Source organism: Phodopus roborovskii, unplaced genomic scaffold, assembly GCF_943737965.1.
Source record: "Phodopus roborovskii unplaced genomic scaffold, PHOROB, whole genome shotgun sequence".
Lineage (NCBI taxonomy): Eukaryota > Metazoa > Chordata > Mammalia > Rodentia > Cricetidae > Phodopus > Phodopus roborovskii.
In genome coordinates, this window is record NW_026125562.1 from 2,914,109 (window position 1) to 2,934,944 (window position 20,836).

The 20,836-nt window shown below is 41.6% G+C and overlaps 2 protein-coding genes across 2 annotated transcripts in view; both read left to right on the top strand.

Moving 5' to 3' along the window:
* The window catches only part of Fndc7 (fibronectin type III domain containing 7), a 46,143-nt gene extending 36,870 nt beyond the window's left edge, over nucleotides 1-9,273 (top strand). Inside the window, exon 11 of the mRNA XM_051177778.1 lies at nucleotides 9,116-9,273. Within this exon, the coding sequence (XP_051033735.1) occupies nucleotides 9,116-9,273 (158 nt within the window). The remainder of the gene's footprint in view (nucleotides 1-9,115) is intronic.
* The window catches only part of Stxbp3 (syntaxin binding protein 3), a 45,811-nt gene continuing 34,200 nt past the window's right edge, over nucleotides 9,226-20,836 (top strand). Inside the window, exons 1-3 of the mRNA XM_051177701.1 lie at nucleotides 9,226-9,394; nucleotides 18,936-18,985; nucleotides 19,463-19,544. Of these exons, the coding sequence (XP_051033658.1) occupies nucleotides 9,346-9,394; nucleotides 18,936-18,985; nucleotides 19,463-19,544 (181 nt within the window). The 5' untranslated portion in view covers nucleotides 9,226-9,345. The remainder of the gene's footprint in view (nucleotides 9,395-18,935; nucleotides 18,986-19,462; nucleotides 19,545-20,836) is intronic.

Sequence of the window (20,836 nt, forward strand, 5' to 3'; positions counted from 1 at the left end):
GGAACAGCAGTCTCTCATATGGATTCCCAGCTGTCATTCTGGAGACTTGAATTTACTAGGTATGGGACCAGGCCAGGAAATAGTTGTCGGGCTGGCTTGTTTGTCCCATGCTCAACAAGCGCTTCTGACATGTGAAAGGTTGGGAAACTCTGTGCTCGAAGTAAGATTTCAGTAATGGGATCCTGTGACAGTGGAGAACTGTGGTCCGTGACAAAATACCGGGGAGACCCACAGTGCTCAGAGGAGGTCTGTGTCATGGTGGGAAAGGCTTGGAGGAAGAGAAGCAGAAGCATATTCTGGACTGTTTGGGCCAGCACCCATGTGACATTATGTGATACACTCAGTTGACAACGAGGTACCTTCAGAATGGTACTTCAGAATTGGATCTATGGATGACTGGAAGACACAACAGCTTAGACCAAATGTGAGGGCAGGATCGGCTATATCTGCTTAACTATGTGTCTAAGGCCAAGATGAGATGGCCAGAATTCCACAAAAGGCAATACACATTAGGCAGGGGCAAAAATTAGTGTTACTTAATTTACTTAGTATAGGTAACGCACAGGCCACACACCACTAAGAGCTTTTTGCATATTCATTTTACTTCCATAGAACCCCACAAGCTAGGTAAGAACCTCATCCTCTTTCTGCAGATGGAGAATAGAGGCCCAGGAAAGTCAAGGCACTCGCCCACGTTCACACAGTCCACAGATGCAAACACTTCAGGAATGCCATTGCTTACATCTGCACATCAATGTTTTGTTTATGGAAAGTTCTCCATTAGATTATTATGATATATTCATCAATTGCTGGAGAAAAAGACCGGCATTGGGTAAAGGGAGATGGGGTAAAAGGTGGGTGACCGAAATTTAAGCTATTTTATCTGTCTGACCGCTTTGTGACCTGTGCAGCTTTTAGTCTCTGGCCAGTGCTGGTGTATTTTGCTCTCATTCTGCTGTGTCATATTCGAGGAATCCAAACACACTTTTTAATCTGTGTGGGAGAGCCAACTAGAGGAGACCCAGAGAAACAGCTCAGGGAGATTATGCAAAACCAGGGAATTTGAGAGGGCAAATAATAGGATGCAAGAGAAGTACTATGATCTGGAAGCCAGATGGCATCAGGTCCTAGCGCATCCTGAGATGTCACATGATGTACTCAACCTTCTTCACCCTCACTTCTCTCACTCCCAAGCCAGCAAAAAAGATTTTCATCTTGCTGCGTTTCGAAGAGTTTTAGATAAGTATTCACGAGCTAAGGTAACCCAGTTGGTAAAGTGTGAGTAAGCATAGGACCTGAGTTTAGATCAAAAGCTGGGTAAAAGTTGGGCATGATGTTGTGTGCCTGTAATCCCAGTCCTGGGGAGATGGAGACAGGGGGATCACTGAGACTTGCTGACCAGCCTGGTCACTCCAAAGAGGTCTGGTTTGCTCCAGGTGTGACGGGACACAAGCCCACTTGAGCATGTGGCTTCTGCAGGCCTTGCCCTTCTCCCCAGTTCCCTGTGCCTTGCTAAAATCTATTAGATTACATTCCTGAAGCTAACCCCCAAGGTCTATTCCCTTTTTTGGCCAATGCCTCCTCCTGAGGCTGACTACCAAAGTCCAACTATCAAATTATTGAAATCCAGCAATCAAAAGCCTCCCCTGGCTCACCTAATTAACATGCCCAATTAAAATTTAACTCCTCATTCTAACGCCCAGGGGTTTGCCCTTGTACCTTTATAAACTGCCATTTTCTTATGTGTCATATCTGTTTCCTCTCTACCCAGAGGTAGTCCTTTGTCCCTCCAGGGCAAATACCCTTACTCCCTTTCCTTTGTTCCTGTCCCCTTCTCCCTTCTCTGCCTCCTGTCTTTGTCCCTTAGCCCTGTTCTCTGTCCCTCTGTGGAAAATAAATCTTCTTTGTGTTGAGAAGTTGGTTTTGGGGGTCCTTAGGCAATACTTTTCCTTGCAAGGTTTAGTGAGAGATCCCACCTCAAAAAACAAAGGTGAAGTAACCGAATAAGGCGCCTGACATTGGCTTCTGGCTTCTTCACACACATGCTCCCTCCCACGCACATGTCCCTCCCCAACACACAAAGATAATAACTGGCTTGCATCCACACTGATAGTAAGAATCACACCTAGAATTTGCACAGTGTGTATGTGTGCATGCCTAGGCCCTATGCTTGTTTCACTATAGTGCATGGGCCTTTAGGGACACATGCCATAACCACACCTCTTGTGACCACACTTCCAAACTCTGAAGGGCACTGTGTGTCATTTCCTGACACCTAGTCGCTTGAAGTGTGCAGCATGGCTGTATCTCACCTGCCTCACTTCTTCCTCTCTGTTTGACCCTCAGGGATTTGCTCCATTAGGGTTCTCCTTACCGGTTGGACTCCACCCTACTATACATACTAAGCAGAACTTAAATTTGACAAGGGAGTGGGAAAGATGGCGCGCATATTTAAAACTGTGAGCAACTGAATCCATTTAAAGGAGGTTTAAAGGGAGCTAAGGTTCCAGCTTCTATTGCCACAAAAACCTCAAACAGATGAAACTCCCCTGTCAGAGTTTTTCCCCCACTCCCTGCTTTGTTTTTTGTGTATCGTTGCAAGATGATTCTTTCCACACTGCAGCCCGTGCCGTGAAACCTTGGTAATGAGCAGCATCAAGTCATCTTCTGTACTGAGATATTCACTCTGTCCACACCTTTGCGCTGACCATGCCCATTGGGGTTGGGACTGGTGTGGACATGATCTGGGGGAACTAGTTCTGAGGTAGGGATCCCTGAGTGCTCTCTTGCTGTCGGGAGGGAGACAGAGAGCATCCAGAGGCATCCTTGGGACTGGAACCTGCTGTCTCTGTCGTAAGTTATTTCTCCCTGAATAAACATCTATTCAGCCTATCTGTTTTTCCCGATCCTTATTATTCCATGATAATCTTCCTTATTTCTATATTGCTTGAGGATAAGAGAGATAATCCACTTTGTCTGGTGTGTGGTGTACACTAAGCATTCAGTCAATATTAGACATTATTAGAAATAGTACTTACTAACCATTTTTCCATGTGACCAGTTTGAATCTTTGGAACTATTGGCTCTTTGCAAAGTCCTGTGGGAATGCTTCTGCTTGCCAGTGCAAAAAATGGTTGTCAGGGCACTCAGTAACTGGCCTGATTGACTGCTTCACTTTCAGGTCCCAAGACTGGTTTCCAAGTAGGCTGCTGCTTAACTTGCCTTAGACTGAGCTCAGGTCAATTCCTGTTAATCAGCTTTCAACAATAATTTGGAATCTTAAAACATTGATAATCTCCCCCCCTGAATTTTTTACACAAACTTGATGAATGACAGAATGTTGTTTTCTTGATTCATTTATTTATATTCTTAATGAATTCACTTTTGGGGGGCAGTGGAGGTTGAGGGGGCGGCAAGATCTCTGGTCTTAGTCATGTTAATCCTACCAGTCTAGGATAAGACCACTACCACAATTTAAAGTCAAATTTGAAGGAAGTTTTAATTAAACACTGGTCAGGTTGATGGACTTTCTAGCCAGGTCCATCTCTGGGTTTCCAGAAAATGGCCCCTAGTCATGGTTTTTGAGGTTTAAAAAGGCAAACCCCACAATTCACCACATTTCCCATCAGGTCCAATCAGGGTAAAGCATACATCCTGACATTTTCTGCGTTCATACCTCCTGCCTCTGGGTGATCAAGCACATCCGGTGTAGGTGCAGTTGCGTCAAACAAACTTGTTTAGGGAAATGAAAAGATGTGACTTGTTTTTGTTTGTTTTTTTGAGACAGGATTTCTTTGTGGCTTTGGAGGCTGTCTCTTGTAGACCAGGCTGGTCTGGAACCCACAGAGATCCTCCTGCCTCTGTCTCCCAAGTACTGGGACTAAAAGCATGTGCTGTCGCCACCACCACCCAGCACTTGTGGCTTGTTATCTCCCATAAAAGATAGTCTCCAGCATTTCAGGAAGTATTTGTCCTTGGGCCAGGGGCATATATGTCAGAGGCATTTTTGTTTCATGGATCTCTTAGGCATAGTAATTAAAGCTTAAAACATAACTGTGACTCTAACGGTTGGCCTGGAACTAGGTATGTAGCCAAGTATGACCTTGAACTCTTGATCTTCCTGCTTTCATCTTCCGCATACTGAGATTGCAGATTTGAGTCATCACATCTGGCTTTAAAGAATTCAATGTTTCAACCCTCTTTTGACTACTACAGGATGCTAAGGAACCTGCCTGACTCCATTTTGAAGGCAGGAAAAATTTTGTTGTATTGTTAAAAATAAATTTTCATTTACTGTAAGAGCTGAGTTTCTGTTTCCTGGAACCTGACCTGTTCTAACCTATGGCCTTAACTTGTTTTTGACGACACTCTAACCCTCAGTAACTAGTGACCATATGATAATGACTGGTTTTTGTTTTTTGAGATTTTTCTGTTCTTCCTAACTGCCCTACTGTCTCCCTTCTGTAAACCTGATTTGCAATTTTATTCCTTAAAGGGGTCCTGGGAAACAGATTCAGCACTTTTCTCTCTAACCTGACTTAGGAGACAATCACTGGTTAGCTCTCTGGTACACATGCAAGTAAAACAAAGCTTACTTCAAATATGGCTCAAAAATTGTACTAGTAGTAACATTTTTCTGGAGGCCCCAGTGAGATAAGACCACCCGTCCAAATTCTAAAGCCAGACCTTCACTCCAGGACTCTGGGGCTGAAGGGTCACCTCAGGAGGTGTGCACCTTGAGAAGTTCCAAGGCTCCGAGGCATGCTTTTGGTTTCTTAGACTATCAGCGTGAACTACCATGCCGAGAAAAGCAGCAAGCATCAGTGGAGGCCTCCTTTGGTAAGTCATAGTAATTTTCTGTGACATTTTGTTCTGCTAGGATCCAGATATGGAGTGAGGAGGGATATGACAAGGCCCAATACTCTTCCATCCAGGGCAAAAAGCAAGACATTGTACTGCCTATCTGAGATTCTTGATCTGGTTTTGTGTCTTGTTTGTCTTGTCTTTGGCCACATTTTTACTGTCTCATTCTTTTGTATTTTCTGTGTTCTATGCTAATTGGTTTATCTTGGAGTAACTGGACAGGACAGTATGGGTAATAACTGGAAAGCCCAGCAGCCCTCTACCCTGTGTTCTAAAGAATTATGACAAACTTTACCCCCCTATAGTCAAGAAGGAATATGATTATCCTATCACCACGAATTGCCTCCAAACATTCTGTGAAACTGAAGGCCCCACATTTGAAATTAATGGTCCCCAGAGGGCACTTTTAATTCTCAGACAGCCTGGGAGGTGGTGAATGTTACCCTCAGTAAGGCCTGTCCCTCGGATCAGATTGGATACATCTTGCCCAGTTCCTATGTGGAAATTCTGGCCCCATGCTAGGTACCATTTGTAATTGGAATATTTTTTGGGTCACCAACCAGCAGCCAAATAAAGGCAGAGACTTATTATTAATTATGAATCCTTGGCCTTAGCTTAGGCTTGTCCCACTAGCTCTTTTAACTTAATAACATGTTTCTATTCATCAACATTTTGGCTCAGGGCTTTTTACCTTTCTTTCATTCTGAATGACCTGCTTCCTCCCTGTCTGGCTGGGTAGCCCTTGGTGTTTCCCTGGAGTCTCTCTCTCTTTCTTTTTTTCTTCTCTCTTCTTTTTCTCTTCTTCAGAGCCTAAATTCCTCCTCCTCCTTATTCTCCCTGACTGGAAGTTTTTCCTGTACCTCCTCCGTCGATATTGGCCAGTTAGCTTTTTATTAGACCAATCAGGTACCTTAAGCGGGCAAAGTAAACAGCAACACATCTTTACATTGTTAAACAAATGCAGCACATCTTTACATAGTTAAACAAGTGCAACATATCTTTGCATAGTTAAACAAATATTCTGTAACAGATGACCAGAGGATAGAGGCAATTGACCATGCTTTGCCACCATGGAGACCAGAATGTGACTACAACACAAAGAAATGTAGGAGGTCACTCAATTAGAACCACTAGGTTCTTTAGAAGAAATGAAACCAGTGGCCTGAAAGCCCACTAACTTAGCAGATGTGAAACAGGGCCCAGATGAATGGCCTTCAGCTTTCCTGGAACATCTCCTGGGCGCCTATCAGTTATACACCCCATAGACCCAGATGACCTAGCAAATCTCAACGTGATTAACCTGGCCTTTGTTGCTCAGTTGACCCTGGCATAGAAAGATACAAAAGGTGAACATACATAGAAAGATATAAGAAGAATTTGCAGGAAAGAACAGGTCATAACTATTAGAAATAGCCCCAAATGTGTTCGACAGAAGAGACAACAAAGATCTTTTTGGCAGAGAAAATGGGTTGGACCACTGTGACTACACTATAAGCCCCAGCCATGTTCAACTCTGCCCATAAACTCCTTTTACAAAAGGACCAATGTCCAAATGAAAACAAGTAGCCCTCCCTTCCCAACCCAATCCTGTCTGGAGGATTGACAAGGCCAAGATTCCTTTAAACTAGGCTTCTAGAAGCCTGTGGTAATCTTCACCATCAGGGGCCAACCTGTAAATTTTCTGGTAGACATGGGGGCTAACCATTTGGTATTATGGGAGCTCCAGGACACCTTGCCTACAAAAAAATGGAAATAAAGGGGGCAACCCAGGGATATTAAGAATATAAATGAACCACTAACCAGACTGTTAACCTAGGATAAGGAATTGTGACTCATTCTTTCACCTTTATTTCTGAAAGCCCCTACCTTTGACTAGGTCAGGACCTCTTGAACAAGCTCTAGGCAACATTAATGTTCTCAGGATACACTCCAGGGTTGCAACTAGGAGGCCCTGCTAGAGGCCTGTCCAACAAGTGAGGAGTATCTACTCTTTCCAAGTCCAACCTATTCTCTGGCAGGGGGATGAAAAAAGATGTCAATCTAGGAAATTCCTACAGTTTGGACAGAGAACAATCCTCCTGGCTTGGCCAAACATGTGCCACTTGTCATAGTACAAATAACACCTGGGGCTATTCCCATTTGAGTCAAGCATCTGTTCAGAAGCCAGGGAAGGGATGAAGGTTTGCATCAGGTGTCTTCTTGACATGGGTGTACTTACTCCTTGCCAGTAAGTTTGGAGCACCCCATTGTTCCCTTTCCAAAAGCTTGGAACCCAAGATTAAATACCAGTACAAGATTTCAGGGAAATGAACAATTGGTAGAAATCATTCATCTGACTGTTACAAATCCCTATAGTTTGCTCAGTCTATTACTGCCAGAGCATAAAGTCTACACTACATTGGCCTTAAAAGATGCATTCTTCTCCATCGCCCTGTCACATTTGGACAAGCCAACCCTAGACGAGGGTATCAGTGCAAGTAATCTGGACCACATTGCCTCAAGGGTTCAAAAACTCACCCATCACCTTCCATGAATCGCTCAACTACGATTTAAGTCTCCTCTGTAGTAAGTACCCCAATGTATCCTTGCTTCAGTTTGTGGATGACTTATTACTGGCCCTTAGAGATGAGGAGGACTGTTTGAGACCTACTCGAGGCCTTTTGGAAACTCTAGATCAATTAGGCTATGGAGTTTCTAAAAAGAAAATCTAAATTTGCTCATTCCAGGTTACCTGCTTGGGATATGAACTGGGAGAAGGGAAAAGACTGCATTCCCAGGCCTCCATAGATGACATAATGCAAATGTCAGCTCCAACCACAAAAAAAACAAATTAAGGAGTTTCTGGGAGCTATTCCTGTCTTTGGATACCTGGGTTTGCTGAATTTGCCAAACCCTTGTATTCTTCTAAAGCCTGGGGCAACACATGTTTGGGATTGACTGAGAAACATGAATAGGACTTTGAGAACTTAAAAGAAGCTCCTGTACAGGCTCCTGATTTAACTCTCTCTGATATACCCAAGCCCTTTCATCTTTACCTCCATGAAAGAAAGGGATTCCTGACTTAGACCTTGGGTCAAAAGGCCACTATCTTACATCTCAAAGAGAGCAGATAGTGTAGCCTTAAGAAGGCCCACTTGTTTAAGAGCCATTGCAGTCACCACAATTCTTTTAAGAGAAGCTGACAAACTCGCATTGGGATAGATTCTAACTCTAACAGCTCCACACACACTGGAAACCCTACTGAGGGATGGCACCAATCTGTGGATGTCAAATGCCTGTCTGACTATGTACCAAGCTCTTCTTTTAGATAAGGTCAGACTGATCTTTGATAAATCCTTGGCCATTAATCCTACCATCCTGCTGCCAGACCACCAGCAGCACTCCTCCAATGACTCTGAGTCATTGGAGATGCTAGATCTAACATGCTTCTCATCACAGAGATATGATCTCTAAATGGATGGCAGCAGCTTTGTTCATGAAGGAACCAGGTTTTGGGGTGGTGGTGGTGGCAATGGTCACAGGCCAGGAGGAAGTTATTTAGGCACTAATCTTGCTCAGGAGCACATCTGCCCAGAAATCAGAATTAATTTATCTGATATGGGCGTTAAGATAGGTTGAAGAGGGCTGGAGAGAGGACTAGGAGGTTAAAAACTTTGGCTGCTCTTTCAGAGTTCAATTCCCAGCACCCACATGGCAACTAATAACTGTCTGAACTCCAAGATCTGATACCCTCACACAGACATACATGTAGGCAAAACACCAATACCAATAAAATAAAGATAAACTATTAAAAAAAAAAAGATGGGCTGAAGGGAGCTGGAGAGATGGTTCTGAGGTTAAGAGCACTGGCTGTTCTTCCAGAGGTCCTGAGTTCAATTCCCAGCAACCACATGGTAGCTCACAACCATCTGTAATGAAAATTAATTTTGTTTGTTTTTGTTTTTCCACACAGGATTTCTCTGCATAGCTTTGGAGGAAAATTTATTTTGTAAAGCAAAAAGTCTTCATATTTGGGCCCATGAGATAGACCTTACTTCATTTCGATTCCAAAAAAGATGAGGTCTTCTGACCTTCCCGTGCAAGCCTGGGCATGCACGCATGTGCATACGTACATGAACATGAAACATATAATTTTAAAATACAAAAAGAAAAGACCCTCGCGCATATATATATATATTCATAGTTGCATAAATTGTGTTCACAGCCTTGTTTCCTGATGCCTAATTGGACACTGAAATTTGGTTTCCGCCAGGGGGCGCCAGACTGATCATAGAATTCTGCCCACACTACGCAGCCTCAGTCCTGGCGCAAACTGGACGCGCCCTTGTTGACGCTCATGACGTCACCAGAGGGCGCGGCCTACGGAGGGGGCGGGGCCTCCCCGCCTCGAGGGGAAGGGCCCGCCCCTGAGTGCAGGTTTCAGGGCCGAAGTAGGTTGCGAGTGGCAAGCGGCGGCGGCGGCGGCTCCACAGCTTGGGGAAGATGGCGCCGCCAGTGACGGAGCGGGGGCTGAAGAGCGTCGTGTGGCGGAGTGAGTGCGGAGGGGTCAGGGCTGAGATGGGAAAGGTCAGCGTCACCGGGTCTCGTTCTCCCGCTGCAGCCGCTCCGGGAGCTGCACGGAGACCTGGTAGGACTCTTTCCGGCTTGCCCGGCGAGTCTGATTTCGTGCCAGCACCAGGGATGGACGGGGTGGCCAGACGCGGCCTTCTCCCGGTCCTCGGCTATGGCTCGCCCCGGTGAAGCTCAGCGGCGAAGCCCCACCCTCGGCGACCTGACGCGGGCCGGCTTTCCCTCCCGGGTCCCTGCGCCATTCGGGGACAGTGCATCCCACTCCCCCCTCTCCACCAGGCGGGGACGTCTCTCCGCCCGCCCAACACAATCTGAGCTCTGTTTCTCTATCCCGCCCTCGTCCTTGTGCTTTCAGAGGCCCCTTAAGTGCCCACGATCATGGGTTTTCCTACCACATCAAGGGTTTTACTGCCACTTTTAGGGTCTTGCCCTTTAAAAACGGCAGCCTTTGCTGTTCAAGAGAACCTACAGCCACTGTTCCTAGAGAAGACGACTTGCCAAGAAAAAGTTCTTGACACAGGAGTGGCGGACTACGCAAGTCAATCTAGTGTCAGCTCCCTGCATAGTCTGCTCTTTCACTGTAATAACTGGTCTGCTTGTTTGTTACTGGTGCTCTGTCCTATCAATCACGGCTTTTATTAAAAGTACAACAAACCTAGGCCTGTCAGGTTAGAGGAGGAATGAAAGCCTCAAAGCGGAAGGTCCTTCCCTGTTTGGCATCTCTGGGTTCAAAGTAATTGGAGTCTCGTAGTGGAAAAGGAGTAACGTCTTAGTGTTTCTTATTCCAGCTTGGTGAATAAGGAACAGAAGAGAAATTGGTTAACAGAATTCTGTATAATTCTGTAATTATTCTGTAATTCTGTAAATAATTCTGTAAAATTAAAATCTAAATCAGTACAGACATATACTGTTTTATAGTGTTTATCATTTAGAAGAACTAAAGTGTATAATAAGATTTTGTGAAGTACAAAATTATCCTTTAAAAATTTAGTTTGGGGACTTGTGTAGTGCTTGCTGCCGAAGAAGACTTGAATTGGATACCCTGGGACCCACAGAGTGTAAGGAGAGAACTGACTTGGGCTGTTTTGACTCTCAAATGAAAATGGGTGGCAAATTGTGTTGTATAAATTATTTCTGAGTTGTAAGGGTACATTATATCAGGGATTATGAGAAAAAGATAGCATAATGCTAGTAATGCTACTATCAATAGTGTGAAAACTAGGCATGAGGGAAAGTATAAACATAACAGAATTTCCCTCTTAATGTTGACTTTGGGTAATATCAGACTCACCAAATGGAGAGTAAAATATGCATAAGTTGAATGGAGGGAAAAGATTTAAGGCTGTAAAATATTCTCTTAAGCTTATATAACTAGAAATACAACCAAAAGACAAGATGATAATAACCCAGTGTTCATTGCACAAAGTGTGTGTGTGTGTGTGTGTATGTATGTGTGTGTGTATATATGTGTATGTATGTATGTATGTGTGTATATATATATATACACACACACACTCATATATATATATATATGTATATATATATATATATATATATATATATGGCTGGAGAAATAGCTAAAAAAATAAAAATAGCTCACATTTCCACAGGCTGGTGCATGGCTGAATAATGCATGCATAAATGATACATATCTTTTTTCAATAAATATAAGTAAAGTGCTGATATGTTTTATGCTATTGCATCTTGGAAACATGCTAACTAAAAAGTCACGAAGGACCACATGGTATGACACGATTCATGTGAAGAATGACTAGGACAAACAAATCTAGAGAGACAGGAAGGAGACTAATGTTTCCCAGTCTGGAAAGATGACATTAAAAGAATGAGGATCTGTTTTGGCTTTTGTTACAGTTATTGTTGCTTTGTTTTGGTTTCAGTCGTTTGACACAGGGTTTCACTGTGTATTCCTGGCTTTTCTGGAGCTCACTATGTAGTCTGAGCTGGCCTTCAACTCATAGATCTCCACCTACCTCCTGAGTACTGGAACCAAAGGTGTGTACCAACCACACAGGACTTTGTTTTTGAAACAGGGTCTCATGTACTCTAGGCTGGTCTCAAACTCAGATGATCTTAAACTTTTGATTTTCCTGTTTTCTCCTTCTGAGTGCTAGGCATTATGGGCAAATCCCACCACACCTGGTTTTATGCCAGTACTAGAGATGGAACTCTTTAAATTTGTGTGTGTGTGCATGTGCAAATTCCAATGCCCATTGACTAGCGGTCAATGTCAGACGTCTTCATCTAATTTTCTCTACCTTAGGAGGCAAAGTCTCACTGAACCTGGAACTCTTCTTGGCTAGACTGGTAAATTCTGAGAACCTGTTTCTGGCACTCCAGAACCGAGGTTACAAATGCCTTACTTTTATGTGTACTTGGTGGGTCCAAACTCAGGTCTTATGCTTTGTGTATATACTTTGTTAGCTCTCACCAGCCTTCTAGGGCTGTAAGTTTTTTATAGTCTCCAGCAGAATGTGATAGGTAGTGTGGATTTTTGGTTTTGTTTTAAATAATGACTTAGTTTCTTAAATTTTCCCCTGTTCCTACCTCAGAGATTCCCATCATACAGCATTGAATTCCTATGGGAAAGTTACCAGTGCTCTAAGCTTTTGTTCAGGTGGATACTAAGAGGACATAAATTAGAAAACTCAGAATGAACACGATTATTTCAGTTTGTGACACACCAAATAGGTACATCAGGAAAAGTTTATCTGACTAGGTGACATTTCTTAGATCTAAAGATAAGGAATCAGCCATTAGGAGCTACCTTAAAACTCGGTTAAAAAAAAAAAAAAAAATGAGGGGGATGAGGTGATGGCTTATAAGGAGCCTGCCTCAAAAGCTAGAGGACCTAAGCTTGAAAATCCAGCACTCATGTAAAAGTCAGGTTGACAGTGTAGTCAGCTACCTAGTCATATCAAAGCCTGTTCGGTGAAATATCCTTTGTCAAAGAATCAGGCTGAGAGTGATTGATGGAGGAGTTGACCTCCAGCCTTCTAGTACGTGAGCACACACCAGCATGAATTCTTATATACACCACACACAGTGCAAGGCATTTGCTACAAAGGATGGGGGCAGGCAGACCAAAAGGTAGGGTGGAGCCAATTGTTAAATGGTTTAGGCATTCTCTGGATAATGAAGAATCATTAAAGATGACTTTACCCTTCTTCTCAAACAGCAGACACCAGCATTTTTGCAGTTTGTTAATGCCAAAAGGAAGCCATTTCATGTTCCTATTCTGAAGGGAAATGACCTTTAAAATTTCATTAAGTGTAATAAGTTATATTAATGGTAAGTGTACAATTAGGTGATATTTTTGCTCATGTAAGCACCACACAGATCGATCTATAGGATGTTTTAAGAGAGAGTCCTTCAAACTTTTCATTAGTTTTCACGTGCATACAAGCACTTTTTTGTTTGCTCTTGTATTTACCGTAGGGGTATGTGTGTATATGCATATGAATGTGTGTGTGTGTATGTGTGTGTGTGCACATGTGTGTTTGTGTGTTAGACAAGCAAGGGCTCTGCCACTGGGCTATATGCTGGGCCTGCCTTTGTATTGAGTTCTTACAGTAGTCCTTAGTTTTCATAGATTCTGGTTTCATATACTTTTTGAACTAAATATGTAAGATTGAAGAAACTATCAGCCAGATTTAATGTATATATAGAGAAAGTCTACAAAATGATTAATAATATAATGGCCCAATATAAAAATGAGCAGAGGAAATAAAGAAGCAGGTGTAGTCTGGTTTTGACTTGGAGAAGTGCAAATTAAGACCGGATACCCTTTTAACCCATTACATTGACAGACTCGGGTGATTGACGTCATGTAGCAATTGGAAAGCTTGTTAGAGGGAGCATGATTAATTACAGCCTGTTGAGAAAGCTGCTGGTGACATTTGATGAGACAAGTGACAGTTACGTGATTCCAGCAGTCCTGCCATGGACTTTTCCGTAACTAAAAGTGATAAAAAAAAATATGCACGCATAGTTAACATTTCTTTTATCAAAGGATATTTAAATTAGGTTTTAAAAATGTATTTTCTGTGCATACATGTATGTGTGTGCATACACTGTGGCACATGTGTGGAGGTCAGAAGACAACCTGCAGTACTGTGGTCCCAGAGCCTGCACTCAGGTCAACAGGTATGACAGCAGGTGCCTTTATGCACTGAGCCATCTAAAGTTCTTTTTCTTTTTTTACTTTTAAGTAAATGTATGTTTTGCCTGCATACATGTAAGTGCACTGCATGTTTGCCTGGTGCCTGTGGAGGTGAGAAGAGGATGCTGGGTTCCCTGGAACTGGAGTTACAGATGGTTATAAACCTCCCTGTAGGTGCTAGAAACTGATAGCAACCGTGCATGAGAGAATAGTTGAATAAATATGGCATTTCAGTGTTCTTTGTAGTAACTTAAAAAGTTGCTAACTTACTAAAAGAATAAGTTGTCTTGGTTCACATTTTATTCATATGGCAGCTATCCATGATGTGTCTTAACAGAGAGGGTAGTAACAGAATAATATGTATATGCTAAACCTCTTTTTTGAGATAATTTAATTATTAAACCAGGATGAAGTCATAAAAGGCAAGGGATATGCATTTGAGAAATTACTTGGAGTGGGATCTAGTAAGACTGTAGTGTTGGTTGGAAAGTTGGAACTGTGAAAAGGTGGTAAAGAGAAGATGGTTAGGAATAGCAGTTAGCTAGGGGCTAAAGTCATCCTAAACTGACAGTCTGTTCCAGGAGACTAAGTAATGATGTTGTTTATTGATGAAGAAAAGAAGGGGTGAGTCTGTGGGGGAAGAAAGCAGTTCAGAGTTATAATATGGTGATTTTAGGTGCTAGTTTAGGCCTCTGGCAGGCATTTGGAAATGTAAAGGTATACAAAGTAGATAAAGGAGCTGAATTAAAGATCAGGATCTAGGCCACAGCATATAGTAGTCATGAAGCCGTGAATTAAGATGAGGCAAAGCAGTTAGAAAATAGTTACCTCTTTCCTGTCAAAATAGAGACCTTTTAGAACTGGCAGGTTTTTTTCCTTTTATTGATTATTGATTATGATTTCCATGTTGTTTAGCTTTTTTTTTTTTTAAGATTTATTTATTATGTATACAGTGTTTTATCTGCACACCAGAAGAGGGCATCAGATCTCATTATAGATGGTTGAGAGCCACTATGTGGTTGCTGGGAATTGAACTCAGGACCTCTGGAAGAGCAGTCAATGCTCTAAACCTCTGAGCCATCTCTCCAGCCCCTGTTGTTTAGCTTTTAAAGTGACTTTCTTTTAAAATTCTAGTTATTCATAGGTTATTTCCATTTTCTAATACATTGTTACTGTGTTCTCAAAAGTTTCTTTGTGACTTAAGGTCATATGTAGATGTTGGTTGGCATTGCTCATGTTCACTAACATAGTTCTTGCGTTTCTCTCTTCACTGTTTCTGCCTTTAATTACAACCATACATATATTTCCTTTTGTACCTCAAGAGAAACCAAGAGAACAGGTGGGTAGTTGGTTTTCATGGGTCTCTTTTGGGATAGTAGTTGGGCTAATGGAGGACCAGCTTAGAGAGTAGGTAGAAGCCAGTCAGTGGAGTGTCTTCAGTGGTAGAGTTTAAATTTTCCTCAGTGTGCAGAGTGAGCATTTGAGGGCTTTTCAAGGTGGATGTGAAAAACTGAAGACAAAGGGATTGGAGGTAGAAAAAAGGTAAGCCAGATAGGAGACTATTACACTAGCTTAGTGAGAGACGTTAGGAATCAGGGTATTATTGATGTCGGTGGCAGCAAAAATAATGGGCAGTTGCCAAAGAACAATTAATAATTCTGAATAATTGAATGTAGGGGAAGGAGAAAATAACTGAATGCTGTGACCAAGAAAATGACAATAAAATGACAGAAATAAGTCTAGAGCAGTTTTTATGGACGTATATCAACCTGAAGTGTGTAAGTGCTTAACCTGTATCGTGTGATTGATTGAAGTCCAGAAAAGGTGGTCTGGTCTGTAAGACTGTCGAAAACTGAAGGGCTGAGTGATGGACTCTGAGGGTGAGTATGGAGTAGGCAGAGCACAGGTAAAAGGATTCAGTCTTGGGGTCCATATTAGGTTGGAAAGATTAAATGATTGTCATTGTATTAGTATATAAAGGAAGTACTTGTACGTTTTGTAATATTAGCTGATGAGATTTCCTTTCACTCTACTCACAGCTTATGTGATCCTGTCTCACTTTTTATCAGGGCTCCTATTCTCTCCATCCACAACTCACTTATTCTTAAGATACTGACACTGACTGTGGAGCTGTCTTTAGCATCTTAGGTTATACTTTTATACAGTAAAACTATAATGCAAGCTAGATGAGGTAACTTAAAATTTTGTGGTAGGCATATTAAAAATATAGTAGAAATAGATGAAATTAATTGTAATATGTTATTTAACCTGATACAATCAAAATTATTTAATATAAGAAATAATAAAATAAGGAAAAAAAGCATTCATAGACTTTAAAGTCTTTGTCTGTTTCTCCTGTGTTGGTGATGCCAGGGATCAAACCCGGGCTTCATACCTGCTGCTTCTGTTCTGCCTCTCAGTCATATCCCAGCCCTCTCTTCTGTGCTATTTTCTATCTTAGGAACTTTGCACATTTCAGGTGATTTGTTTTTTTTTTTTTAAAGCAGTCCTCCTTCTCAGCCTCCCATGTTCCAGAATTTTACAAGTATGAACCACAGTGCCTGGCTACTACTAGCTCTGTTTCAAGGGCTCCATGGCTAGGTCCTGTCATCTAGGGCAGTGCAGGTGTAATGTTTCAAAAGCTAGTGACATGACCTCGCTCCAACAGCATTCACTTCTTAGAGCAGAACAGGGTAACTGGAAACATGCAGTGTCTTCAGTTTCTGCTTGCAGTATACGCAGCTGGCTCAGAAAGGAAGTAGTCTCTCAGTGTCTGAGCTCTGCCTTAAAATAGCCTTCATGTTTGCCTGTCATGCACTAGAAAGCTTTGCTTTCTGATTTAATTATAGTTCAATACTTCAGGGGGTTTTACTGTTATTCCCCTATAACATAATCTACCTAGTAAGCAATATATAGTTGCCTTTCCTGACTTCTTTGTCTATCTAATATCCATCTTTGGGGGGGGGTGCATGTATGCACCTGTGTGATGGGTACAGCCCAGAGGTTGGCAGCAGGTGTCTCTTCCTCCGTAGCTCTGCACCTTATTTTTTGAGACAGGTTCTCTCACTGAACTTGGAGCTTATCCATTCATCTAGGCTGGCTGGCCAGTGAGCTCCAGGGTCCTCTTTTGTCTATTCTCCACCCCATTCCAAGCACTTACGTACAGACACTCCCCCATAGCTGACTTTGTACACGAATGCTCGGAATGAGAATCGTTTCCTTGTGTTTGCACAAGACAAACTCCTCAGCCTCCATTGTTTTGTTTTGCTTTGTTTCGGTTTGGTTTGAGATAGGATTTCATGTAGCCCAGCCAGCCTCCAACTCTGTGTAGCTGATGATAATCTTATAATCTTGAATTCTTCTGCCTCTGTCATTCTATTACTGTGCATTTAGGTTCCATGACTCCACATTCCAACTTTTAATTGATGTTTCCTAACACTTCAGAAGTCTTCTGGTTAAAATCAGATCACAAGTTTTGAAATTCCATGCAGGTAGGTGTGTGTGTGTGTGTGTGTGTGTGTGTGTGTGTGTGTGTGTAAGATAGTGCAGGCATGCACAGGCCGAAATTCCATCTTGGAATCTGGGGATCATTTTAAATGATCAGGCTTGCTGCACAAGCACTTTTACCCACTAAACCATCTCGCCAGCCCAGGGCACAACTTTTGTGATGTGTATTAACTACTGTTCCTTGGAACACTTCTCACAGCAAATATGTTATTTTTCCTTCTTACTAACCAGTTCTCCAACTCTTTACATGCTGATGGGATATCCTGTAAGTCAGTTCAATTCTGATACTACTTAGGGCTAACATTGGCAGGGTTAAGAATTCAGACCCATAAGACTGCCCCCAGTTCAGATGACAATAGCAAGCAGCTTCCCACACTTCCCAGGCTTGGGTTACAGTCTGGGCTTTCTATACTCTGCTATCCCTTTCAGGTTCAGTAATTGGTGGCTTACAAACTCTAAATTACTCCAAACTGGGCTCTTTTGTTGTTGATTGTTTTTTGTTGTTGTCTTTCTAAAGCATATGAATCAACAGCCAGTTGAAGTCTCTAGGTGGAGGTCCAGAAGGTTTGGGTCATAGGAGCTCCCGTCCTGTGGAGCTGGGTGTGTCATCATTGCTACACATTTCTGCATTCAGTGACTCAGAAAGTGGGTGGGTTATGGAAGTTTCATTATGTAGGCCTTACTGATGAAATTGATGGCCACTGGTAATTGAACACAATCTCTAATCCCTTTTATCTCCTTAGAAGTCATAGCTTAGTCCTTCTGATGACCAACTGCTTGCTGAAGCTAAAAGGGTCATGTCACCAGCATAGATTCTCTGTCATATAAGAAATTTCAAGGATTTTTAGATTTATGCCGAGAACTAGAAACAAAGACCATATTTTTTTTTTGGAAGATGTAATTTTACTTTTAATTATGTGTATGCTTGTGTGGGTATACCTACAAAAGCTTAGTTGTCTGTGGAGGCCAGAGGAGAACTCAAGTTACAGGTGGATGTATGCCACCCAGTGTGGTGCTGGGAACTAAATTCGTTCCTTTATAAGAGTAGTACTTGCTCTTAACCACTGAACCATCTCTCTAGCACCCCCCCCCCATATTTTTTTTTTATTATACCACAGTAACACTTAATAATTAGATGGTTAGAATTGTCTTTAAAAAAAAAATGGTGTCAAAAACTTGGTGGTAAACTTCCCAAAAGTATTCCCTGAAGACTTACAAATTTAAAAACAGTAAAGTCTAAAATAAATTTTAGAGTTAGGCATGGTGGTGCATGCCTATAATCCAAACATTTGGGAAGTAGTGGTGGCTGGGGAATTGGTTCAAGGTCATCCTTGAAAGTTGTCAGATGCCCTGAAACTGAAGTTACAGGTGATTATGAACTGTCTGATATGGTGCTCACAACCTAACCCAGGTCCTTTGCAAGAGCGTCATCTGTTGTTAACCACTGAGCCATCTCTCCAGCCCCAGTATACATGTATTCTTTAACAAGAGAGTAAGAGGATGAAAACTATTTATGCAAATTTGCTTCTCAGATAGAATTTAGCTATGAGCCAGTTAAGCTTTAAGAATGAAGGAAACCCAAAATCAGATAATATTTTCTGGATATGTTCATACACTTAGGTTTTAGAATATATTATAGTTTATAGGTTAGATTTTGAATATGGTTGCATTTTTACTTAGAGCTTAATATGTAGTGTTTATGTGATTCCACACATTTCAAGTTGAAAGTTTTCACAGTCATTTTGAACCTTTTATATCATCTTACATTTCTAATCATTGCTTTAGATTACTAAACTTATTTTTTTCTTCTTAACAGAGATAAAAACAGCAGTGTTCGATGACTGCAGGAAAGAAGGCGAATGGAAGGTAGAAATGATGTAATTTGCTCCTCTATGGAGGGTTTCAGAATATTGTACTTAGGGTGTTTCCTTAAGGTCATAAGCCTAGACCAGCACTTCCAGATGTTACTTTGCCTCTAAGCTGTAGTACCTTGGGCAAGTCTCCTAACATTACCCTGTTTCCTTGTCTAGAGGATAGGAATCATAATACATCATACCACAGTTGCAAATGCTAAGTGCTTTATAGCAATAATTCTATAAATTACAATTACATTTTTGGAAATTTTGATGTTAAATATTCACTATATTTAAAATGAACAATCTCTGTCTCAAAATAGAAACATTTTTATTTTCTTACTTGTATGTAATACTTACATGTATGTATATTGAGAAAGTAAACCACCAATACATATAGCTGAAGAGGAATTATTAAAATCTTGTTAATTGTTTGTTAATTCTTGACAGTCAGCTGCTTATGCTCTTTCTCAATTTACTTTATTTTAAGGTAATGCTGTTGGATGAGTTTACCACCAAGCTTCTGTCATCATGCTGCAAAATGACAGACCTTCTAGAAGAGGGGATAACTGGTAAGTGTTGCCACTGTTCGTGAAAACTTTGGCATCTGAGTGTGAAGTTCGAGTATCAAGGTTTCTTAGCTAGTAATTGTGCCTTCGAGGATATTACATTTTCTTTTTTAGAGCTTTAGCCTTAACAGATTTGTCACCCCTCAGTTGTGAGATGTGGAAATAAATTCAGTATTCTCCAGAAATCCTAACCAAATTATATTTATTTATGTTTTGATATTTATGAATTACCTATTGTATATACTATTTGCATTTGCCATTATAATAGCATGTTTTAAAAAAGAAATAGATTTTTTTGTTTTTAAATTTTATCACATTTTGTGTGTGTGTGTGTGTGTGTGTGTGTGTGTGTGTGTGTGTGTGTGTGTTGCACATGTAGAGGTCACAGGACAATCTTCAGGAGTCAGTTCTGTCTTCTGTGGAGTCCTGGGAACTGACCTTGGGACATCAGACTTGGCAGTAGGTGCCTTTACTTCCTGAGTTATCTCACTGGCCCCAAAAATATTAAGCCATATAACTTTTTTAAATTCTTAGAGGCTGTTTAGATACAAACTAGACTGAGAACCATTTGATAAATATGTGAGGATACTATGGAATTGCAGAGCTATTATACTCTGTAGGGGACTTTAATTCTTTTATAGACCATTGTTTCTTACTATGTATCCATTGTTAATAGTTACTGGTATGTGTGTGTGTGTGTGTGTGAGAGAGAGAGAGAGAGAGAGAGAGTTTGTTTTGGGAGTTATTTTGTTTTGAGGCAGGGTCTTATGTGGTTCATGGTGTCCTTGAATTCTTGATATTCAAGGAAAATATTGTGTGACCAGTAAGCCTGGAAAATAGTATTCAACAAGGCAAAACAGTTCCTTATTCACGTGCCATTATGTATGTAAGTTCCCTGAGTAGATGGAATCCCTGGGTAGTTTTCCAAACGTACTTGACCACAGAAAAGGCTCAGAGAAGCATTTCATAGAGCACACCGCTAGGATGTTCTTGATGTCACTCACAGACCCCTAGACTTACTCTCTTCAGCCAGCCGTTGCATTTCCACATTTCCAGAGAGCTTCCCCAGGGTCCATCCATGGATGGCACTCAGCATTGACTGTTGTCCTGCCAGTTGGTCATTTGTGAAAATAATCAGTATTGTTTTGCTTTTGTAAGGAGTAGAGGAGAGCGCTGAGCATGCTGGTTCATACCTGCAATTCCAGTGCTAGATAGGTGTGGGCAAGAGGATCAAGGTCATTCTTGGCAAGTCTGAGGCAAGTCTAGGCAACATGAGACTCCCACCTCAAACCATA